Source organism: Cupressus sempervirens, chromosome 1, assembly GCF_028749045.1.
Source record: "Cupressus sempervirens isolate cs-2001-9-10 chromosome 1, ASM2874904v1, whole genome shotgun sequence".
In the NCBI taxonomy this organism is placed as follows: Eukaryota; Viridiplantae; Streptophyta; class Pinopsida; order Cupressales; family Cupressaceae; genus Cupressus; species Cupressus sempervirens.
In genome coordinates, this window is record NC_143118.1 from 26,640,204 (window position 1) to 26,649,876 (window position 9,673).

Consider the following 9,673-nt stretch of genomic DNA (forward strand, 5'->3'; position numbering starts at 1 on the left):
ACATGATATTCACCAAATACCTATCATATCTCTACACAAACAACTCATAAACTGTCAAGTGAATGACATCTAACACTTAGTTGTTGATATACAAGATATAATTTATCATGATCTGTTTCAAAATTTACATAAAATGTATATCATGATTTAAGTTATTGTAAGATCATCACCTTCCAATAACTTTTGCAAATACAACTGATAATCATTTGAAAATCATCACTTTCTTATGATGTACACAGACTCAAATAGTTATAACATAACATTTATAAATAATATATTACAATAATCAATTATTTTGAGACTATCTCAGAAATTGTAACCATGTCAAGTTCACTTTGAAAGTGTTAGACAGAACTCCTTAATCCAATATTTCACATGTATTATGAATATTTTGAAGTTCTTCAAAATGGGCATCTCTCTAAATCTATATCTGATTCACTAACATTGGCAAAGGAAGCTTGATGTTTCAATCTACCAGGGCATTTTGCTGCTGAGTGACCATAGTTGGCGCATCTAGAGCATTGCATTTTAGAGTGGTCCATATGTTTCCTTTTCCCTTTGAATTTCTTCCTTTTATCGATTTGAGTTGTGAGAATCTGAATATCACCTCCAGTAGAAGTATCACCAATTCCTCGAGATATTAACATGCACTCCTCTTGTATGCAATCATCTTTAAGTCGATCGAGTTTAGGAAGCTTGGATCAAGAACATACTCCTTGTCTAAAAGTTTCCCATGATGGTGGCAATCCTTTTAGTGCTATCATGGTTAACTCTTTTCCATCATAGATGTGACTGATCGTAGAGAGTTGGTTCCTTAGTTCTGCTATCCTCATGAAATATGAAGAGATGGACTCTCCTTTATTCATCTTAATGTTGGAGAGTTTGTCTTTTGGTGTGAGAAGTCTGCTGGTATTGTTTATCTCGTACATTCCTTCAAGTGCTCTGAACATTTCATGTGTCGTGTCTAGTTTTGTAGAGGCAGGAAGTAGATGATCCTTAACACCATCCACTAGTAATTTGACAGCCTTAGTATTATCTTTTTCCCATCTACTCAATTCATCACCACACTTGGGTGGTTGGTCTGATGTTTCAATAAACTGTTTTAGATCATGCTGCTTCAAGATTAACAATATTCGCAATTTCTATGCTGCAAAATTTGAGTCACCTTCGATTCTGTCCTCTAGTCTCATACCATTCACCATTTTGGTGGATATAGAGTTTAAGAGTATTTGAGTGTACTTGGATAGATAAATCTGATCAGAATCGTCTCTTAGACTAGCTCTGATTCTATGTTAAATTTGATTATCAGATTTATTTTAATTCACTAAGTTCTACAAAAGAGTTCTCAAGTCTTTATGTTAGATTGATTTATCAATATATAAATGGTCTCATATATTTGAATATTTTCAATCAATATATCTATTGAAGATAGTTTTTCTTGAATACTTATATGCTTGTGTGTCTTATCTGATTTCACAAGTTAAGGGCCCACTTCTTTGCCACTGTGTGAGATGTGACAGTTCTGAATAGAATGTACTTGGTCAACAATAAAGCAAGAAACTTGTGAAGCACGGAAGACCATTTGAAGGTATCTGTTCGTTATGTTTTTAACATGGTCGCTCTTCACCTTGTGTAAATGGTCAGGGAGTCACATCCCTGATGGGAAGTGACTCCTCACAGAACTGTCACATCTCACGCAGTGGCAAAGAAGTGGGCCCTTAACTTGTGAACTTGTGAAACCAGATAAGACACACAAGCATATAAGTATTCAAGAAAAATTATCTTCAATAGATATATTGATTGAAATCAGATAAGACACACAAGCATCAGGCATGTGACTCCCAATTCAACACACATAATCATACCTTAACTGTACTTTAAAACAGTCAACCCATCTTGTCGGTTAGTGACTTTGAAAAGTCCGTTATAACATGGTATTATTATTGCATAACAATAACAACATAATATATATTGAAAAAATCATGATGATATAATAGACAAATATATCTAAATTTTTCAATGGCATTTTATCCTGACTGAACTAACACATTTAACAGTTTAAGGACCCCTCTTCCCTCTTTAATAGTAGAGGTAGGGCAGACAGAATTAAGCCTGGAAATATTGAACATTATTTAAGGAATGATCACATTTATATTGAAAATAAAATTTGGAGTTTTTAGTCTCTGCTAATATTTTTTCCATGAATGAACGAGAAATTATGCGATGCTGTTGCATGTCGTTGTTGGCACCATAAGAAAACCACATCTAAATGTGAAACTGTGTTATTCAATGTTCATTCTAAAGAATCTAAACCGATAATCATTTAAGCAGAGACAGAGAATGAAGCCTGGGACTGATGAAGATTATTTATGGATATAATTGTCTAATTTGAGGATTTTGAAGTTAGCAATAAATCCTATTGCGTAATACTGATTTCCCACAATAAAATTATAAAACTGATCAAGATAACTGTACAAAAACAATTGGAAGTGGCTGCTAGTAGAACCTTTTTGTCACTATCAGGTCCAAGCTTAGGTGGAAGCTAACTGAAAATAAAGGCAAGAAAAAATGATGGAAGCTCTCGAGTTAATTATTCCTTGGCTTTTCTGTAGCCACTGATTGTTTTGCTGCATGCATCTAGCAATTCTAATAGAATTATCACTATTCAAACTAATTGCCTAATTCAGGAAAAACACCCAAAAAAATGGAATGCTTCCTAACATCTGCACATGCAATAATATGAACTTAAGACCAAAAAAAATATATGAAATATTGCTTCAATTAGCTCTTTTTACAACCAAAATAAAGTTAGGCGCTTACCAAGAGTCCTTAATGTGTTGTAAACTAGGTGAGAGCTGAGGAGAGTGGAAATAGCAAACACTTTTGCATCATACAAACGGGTGGCTCCCTCCCCATAAAATCCTTCAGTGTCCACTAGAATCACCTGTGCATGATAATGAACTAATGTCACTCTGTTATATGAAGACAGCACTTAGAATTTTAGGTAATATGATAATCAGATAAAATACTTTCAAATTTTCTGCTTGAAAAATTAAAAAGTAGCTAGCTGGGCTGGGGTCTTACAGGAAGATGGGATGGCTATTGTAACATGACTGGGTCAAATACCAGCAGGTATGCCCCATGTTGAGAGGTATCTGTGTTCATTTCATTCATTGGATGTGAGCGGTATGATGTATTGATTTGTTAATAAGCAAACTACTTGAAAATCATCAATCCCATCATATTTGACAACTTTTGAGGACAACCAAATGGATTTATTACATGCTATATATTTCATTTTGGTGATCCATGCCATTGTGAGTACTGAGAGCTTGCAGTCAGAAAACAGCCATAATAAGTATGAAGAAGACACACTGGGGACACGAGAAGCTTGAATTGAATGAAATTGAGCTTGAAAGACTTGCCAGCATAGACGACCCTCTTGTGTTTATGGCTCTTGGAGGATCATATCATCGGTTAGAGCTTTTTATATTCTTATATTGGCTTTTAATTCTTTTGTCAGAAAACTTTCGTCTGTGATGCTAACAATTACTTTTGCATGTGTTGCAGTGGGAAATCATTTCTACTAAACATTCTGCTGGATTTGTTCTGCTAGAGTTGATTCGTGGGTATCAGTGGATTCGAGGCCTGAGCCTGAAACAAGAGGCATTTGGATCAGAATTGTGACAAACAGTAAGCTCAAAGGCGTTAATGATTCTCAGGTAGTTTGGCTTCCAATAAGTTCAGGATAGAAGGCAGAATATCCCGTTTGCTAGGAATTCAGCTTTCAATGAGTTGGTGATCTTAAAACAGTATTACACGACGACTCGCTTCCTGGAATTATTTATCCAACTACTAAAAGTTAATTCAGAGTCCAGCACACTACGAAATAATTAACGGACAATACATAGTTCAGTAAATATTAATGTGAAAACTAAGTACTCAACAAGAGTTACGCTTCTGTATCTAACAGAAGCTTGTAATTCTTAGAACAATAATTATCATGGGCAAAAATCAGGAATGAATTTAGTACGGAATAGGAGTGCCGAAGGTATGCAGGAAGGGAAGATGCTATCAGAAATTGCACCCAATACTGATGCTAGATTGTGACAGTATTAAGTGTGAAGCTTACTTGAAAATTTAAATTTAAAAAAAAAAAAAAAAAAATAGAGAGACTACCTGAGAATCGTCAACCCCTTTAAGCTTGCTCTTCGGCACAACTCTGATCCAAATGCCTCTTGTTTCAGGCTCAGCCCTTGAGCCCACCGGAAACCCGTGAGTCGAATCGAGTAGAACGTTCAGTAGAAATGATTTTCCACTTAAAGACAAACAAAATAATTGTAAGCACCATACTAGAGTTCTCTGAAAAATATATAAGATGTGAAAATAAGAATGTAAAGGTCTCAGACCCGTGATACGGTCCTACAACAGCCACAAACGCAACAGGGCCGTCTATGCTGGCAAGTCTTTCAAGCGCAATTTCATTCAACTCGAGCTTCTCGTGTGTCACGCTGGGCCTCAACAGCTGCAACGTTTCTTCTTCATACTTAATATAGCTGTCTTCTGATTGCAAGCTCTCATTACTCAACATCGCAAGGATCAAAAAAATGAAACAGATAGCATGGAATAAATCCATTTGGGTGCCCTCAAAAGTTGTCAAATATGATATTGATAAAACCTCGTGTAAGGATCCAACTAGGAGGGTTTTATAAACGGATCAAACCCCAACAAAAGACGCTTGGGAGATTGTGGTGGAATTTTGATATTTAGTTTTAGGATTTCAAAGGACAAGTCTGGCTGAGTTTGAGTTTGTTAACAAAAATTTTGCTTGTTTGATTCTCCCTGCACTGGTTACTTGGGCATTAAGTTTCCTTTCACTTCGATTAAAATTGAATGAATTCCAGGGCACGATAACGGCTGCCAAGGAAAATAGGAGGGAATTAAAGAATTGCCACCAAATTTTGAAAAAAATGACTGAATGTTATCGAGGTTGCATTCTTCAATTCTGTGTGTGTTTTCTTCTCAGTTCCGTTTTCTAGTAGAGTCAGCTGCCATTTCATTTTTTTTTTGCCTACTCTTATTATCCAACTGAAAAAACCTGCTTTATTTGCTTCTTCAATCGTAGGATGAACATTCTCAAGTTTGCTTCTGTAATCCTCAAGTAACAAATTTGACATGAATTATGTTTTTAGAGATTGTCTCGTTAAAAGTGTCCATTTAGGATTCGGTCAATGGATTTGAAGTTTTATTTTTTTATTTTACTTTGTTTTCTTTCTAAAGTGAGGCATGGGATTTAGGTGCTCGAGATTATATTGAAATGTTTAAAATTTGTAATATCTAAATTTTTTCATCTTATGTCAATTTATTGATGGAGTACTTTGTAAACAAGGGATGTGATGCGTCACAGTTCCTGCCATATGCTACAAAGGAGCTTGGAGTATATTAGAACTGAAAAAAAATGTAAATGCATGCTACTTATGTAGTGATTAGAACACTTGCACTTGTGAAATTGGATAGGGTGAAGCTTTTTATAAAACATATCAGAACAACAACAATATAAAGAGCTTGAAATATATAAAAGCTATACAAACCCTATTACGGTCAAAAATATTTATCAGTTTTACAGCAAAAGTTTAACATGCCGCACTCGTAGGTAGATTTTCAGGTGTTTTCCACAAATAAATACTTTCAGAACTATATCCTCGCCTGTGATTCAAGTAAGAAAAAAAGAGTCAGCCAATATATAATGTTGTGGTTTAACTTCTCCATGAAAACTTTACAAAATGATAACTGAATCCAAGTGAAGGAACATACTAAGAACATAAGTTTAATTTAGGAAATTAGTTCAAGAATGTTATTCCCAAAGACAAGATTGATTTAAGGGTGGGTTGCATAGTAAATGAATATATGAATGTCATGGAATGGGTTGCATTGTACAGATAGGCCAGGAGGTTGCATTTGTGTTGCAACTTAGCAGTGGCAAGAAGTCATCCCAAAAAGATTAGTGCTTCAAATTCTATTGCTCAAATGTGACAAGGGCTACTATGTTCTTAGGATGTAATTGATATTGTTTTTGCGCAGATTCTTTGTGGTCACAAGTTCATGAAGCATCCACCCCAGTTCAACATAATTTGGATGACCATCTGTTGAAGGCTAGATTCCTTGGTATTTTGAACTTAGAATTTGTAGCCTAAAGCTTCTTTGTGACAAAAGCTTGCAGAGCACGTATACAAGGTTCAAGATAATATTTTGATGGCTAATTTGAGCAAAGAAAAAGGTATAACTGGTTATTCATAGTGTCGGCTAAATTTTTCTGAAGTAAACTTATTCCACTGGAATTAAAAATGTTGTATTATTAATCTACAGAATATGCTTGAACTACATGCAATACACAAAATCCATGTAATGATACCACTTGAAACAACATAACCTCACAGGCTTAAAGGTTGCAAATTTGAGTTCAAAAAATAAAAAACAGAACTTCCAAGAAAATGTTATTTGATCATTAAGCCATAATTTAGCCAGTTCAACTACAAGCAATCTTACACCCAGAATGAAATGATACATAAAATTGCTGAAATTGTCCCTCAACTTATTTAAGAACAAAGTGCCACAAATAGGATTTGCACCAATAAAAAGTTATGAGGAAAAAACTTAAAAACTTACAAAAATATCAATAATTATTACCATCATCAATAATAATTACCATGTCAAAATTTGCAGAGTTGTATCAAGAAAGTAGAGTGAAAATACCCACGAGGCAAATATGTTTGCATGCACGTATAATACCTAACCCAAAACGAAAAAAATTTAACATCAGAACTTTGGAAAACGAAGAAACCAAAAAGAAGAACAACAATAAAATCCCATTTGAGAAGAAAACAACAAAGACAATGTCATACATAACCCGCATCTAAATAAATCCCAAGTTTCAGTCCTTTGCTATGGACATAATTGGCCAGAGCCTTAATTCCAGAGGGGAATTTTGAACGACTAGGAACTAGTCTTCCCTAATTATATCAAGGTTAATTATCAGAAATCAAACACAAATGTCACAAAAACATAAAATTTGTGAAACATGATAAGTAAGTGGTTTACATTGCTGTCCGATTGGGCTCTGCCCAACAATCATTTGCATCCAGAAAAAACAACAGAAAATCTTAGATCCAGAAAATGTCTCTACTAAGATAAAGAAAAAAGTAGGAATGTCAGAGAATGCCCACCTATATTTACATATTTGTATCCCATTCAAGAAAGCCCACTTGAGACCAAATGATCAGCAGCATAAACACAAAGCATGTGATTAAATACAAGAATTGAGAGACCGTAACCAAGATTATGAGGATTCTCAGAGAGAAATTTCAAACACTAGCAGTGTCTCACACAATTTGTTCATTGATATTGCAGCCATAGTGATTTCGACTATTCCCTCTGAAAAAGGAGAAGAAAAAATAACCAAAAGCTCAATACTTATTAGAACAGTTGAAAGGCAAAAACCATATAAATTTTGTACAATGAAGATATATTTTCAAATCTTTATTGGTTGAGAAATTCATATGCAATTAAACAATGATTCACAAACTTTACCTATTTCTTAGTCGCTCGCTCAAAAGCCAGCCTGTGAGTGATGAGTGCAGAGAAATAACTGGAGACAAATGCATAGAATCAACCAAGCACAAAAACAAAGATCTTTATGAACGTTGGTGAAAGATAAAGATAAAGTCGAGCATTTAATGAATTCTGAACAACTCACATAAATGCAAAAATCAAAGTCGGACAGATATGCATTGGATATGTTCGGCACCAATTTATTGTGACAATTTTCATCAGATTTTGGTTTGCAAAAAAAAATTTTCTCCTTGCCTAAATTGCATGCAACTAATGAAATGTGAGATAAATGCTATTAATAAATATGTGGGAAATAGTTACTGAAAATAAACATCAAAATAGATTTAAGAAATGGAAAAATACATTGATGCCATTGGTCAAATTACTAAGACTAATAGCACCTACATAAATGCGTTAGTATTCCTACCTACGGGCAGGAACTAATAAGTTGTTTTTATGAATGAACATCTACAAGAGATTGCAACCAATGTACAAAAATTTATTGATGGGGAGTACTAATTCTCAAGAGCTCTCTTGCTCTTCCTAAGACCTATTCTTTGGTCTTACTAGCCATTCCTCACTACCCTACTCAGAGATCACTCCTAAGATCCCTATCTCCTTATAGAACTCACCACCAACTTCAAACACTCAACTCTGCTACACAATCCAACTATGCACTCATGGGCTCAATTTAGCCATTTTTCTCCCAAACTGCTATTGGGACTAGGAATAGGTGTCCTTACTATTCCTTGCTTGTCTTCAATCCATTTTGATCCATTTGGATGGATTCTTCTTTGGGTTTCCCATCAAGCTCTAGGTTTTCAAGATTTTAGGCGTTATAGCCTTTTTAGCCCAATTAAGCCTCCTAAGATCAAAATTCTTGGAATAACTCTTAATTCCTCCAAATAGACCCCCAATCTGTTTAGGGATTCTTACTAAGGTCTTCATAGGCTTCAAAATTTTCTAGGTTTTAGACCTCCAAGGTGTTTGTACATAGGACTATCACCAAACCCCTATTTTTGAGGGTTTATAGGGCATGTGACATAGTTTGTGTTGGATTTGAGCAAATATGCAAATCAAATCCACAAGCCCTCGAATTACCTGCACATAGAAAACTTGTCACAGAGAAGAAAAAGATAAGAAAAGGCAAGGGTTTGGTCTAAAAATAAGAAAATTGTATTCTCAGATAAATGTAAATTGTTGTACAATATGATACGAATTTACAATGAGAGAGATCGAGTATAAAGGCCTCAAGGAAGCTTGTAGAACAAGCTGGAAAGTGCTAGAAGATAAGGTTGACAATTAAGCATACGTCCACAAAAGGTGGAATATCCTCAATCAAGGTGAGAGCATAAGTATGACTAGATAGGAACAAACTCCCATGTTGTCAACAACTCATCAACTACAACTATTAAATAAATGCATTAACCTAAGTAAACTTAAGTAAAAGAATAAATAATTATTTACTCTAACACCCCCTCTTAAGTGCAACTTAGGGGAATGCCTTAAGCTCACAAAAACTAAGATGAAATGCAGAATGGTTCCTGACAAAAAGGCCATGTTAGGTACCCATGTACAATGCAAAGAAATGCAACCTCTGAAAACAGGAAAAGAGGGAAAACCTCATGGGAAAAACCCTCCCCCAAAAAGAAGTAAGTACAAACATGCTGAAAAAATGAAAGAAGGAAGGAAGGCCTCAATAAGACCCCCCAAGGACAACTTCCACAAGAAATGTTTCAAGAGACTCTCTCAAAACCATAAGTACAACCACACCCCCCCCCATGAGAGATAGAAAAGATGCCAAAGCCCCCCCAGAATAATGGAGCCCCTGGAGAAAGAATCAAACCAATGAAACTCCAATGCAGAGTAAAGAAGAGAAAAAAACAAGGGTACCCCTAAATATGAGGGAAAACTAGAAGGCCTAGCTGATGCTCAAAGGAGAGAATATGAGGATCCTAAAAGGGAATCCCCAAGGCAGGTGTGATGATACTGACATGAATGTCCACTATAGAATCTGCAACAAGTGCACCTAGAGGCTCAATGAATGGAGATGAAGGATTAGGCA

The 9,673-nt window shown here is 35.2% G+C and overlaps 1 protein-coding gene and 1 long non-coding RNA gene across 2 annotated transcripts in view; both read right to left on the reverse strand.

The window, feature by feature from the left end:
- Positions 1–5,131, reverse strand: part of LOC149575992 (uncharacterized) — a 77,527-nt gene extending 72,396 nt beyond the window's left edge. The window contains exons 1-3 of the mRNA XM_089816115.1: positions 4,410–5,131; positions 4,180–4,318; positions 2,821–2,944 (exon numbers count right to left, since the gene is read on the reverse strand). Coding sequence (XP_089672241.1) covers positions 2,821–2,944; positions 4,180–4,318; positions 4,410–4,636 — 490 coding nt within the window. The 5' untranslated portion in view covers positions 4,637–5,131. The remainder of the gene's footprint in view (positions 1–2,820; positions 2,945–4,179; positions 4,319–4,409) is intronic.
- A 1,574-nt stretch (positions 5,132–6,705) lies between these two features.
- On the reverse strand, positions 6,706–7,692 carry LOC149575994 (uncharacterized). The gene is made up of 3 exons (XR_016362967.1): positions 7,588–7,692; positions 7,224–7,431; positions 6,706–6,789 (listed from the first exon to the last, which is right to left on the reverse strand). It is a non-coding gene; the product is annotated as an uncharacterized LOC149575994 (long non-coding RNA).
- Between the last annotated feature and the right edge of the window lie 1,981 nt (positions 7,693–9,673).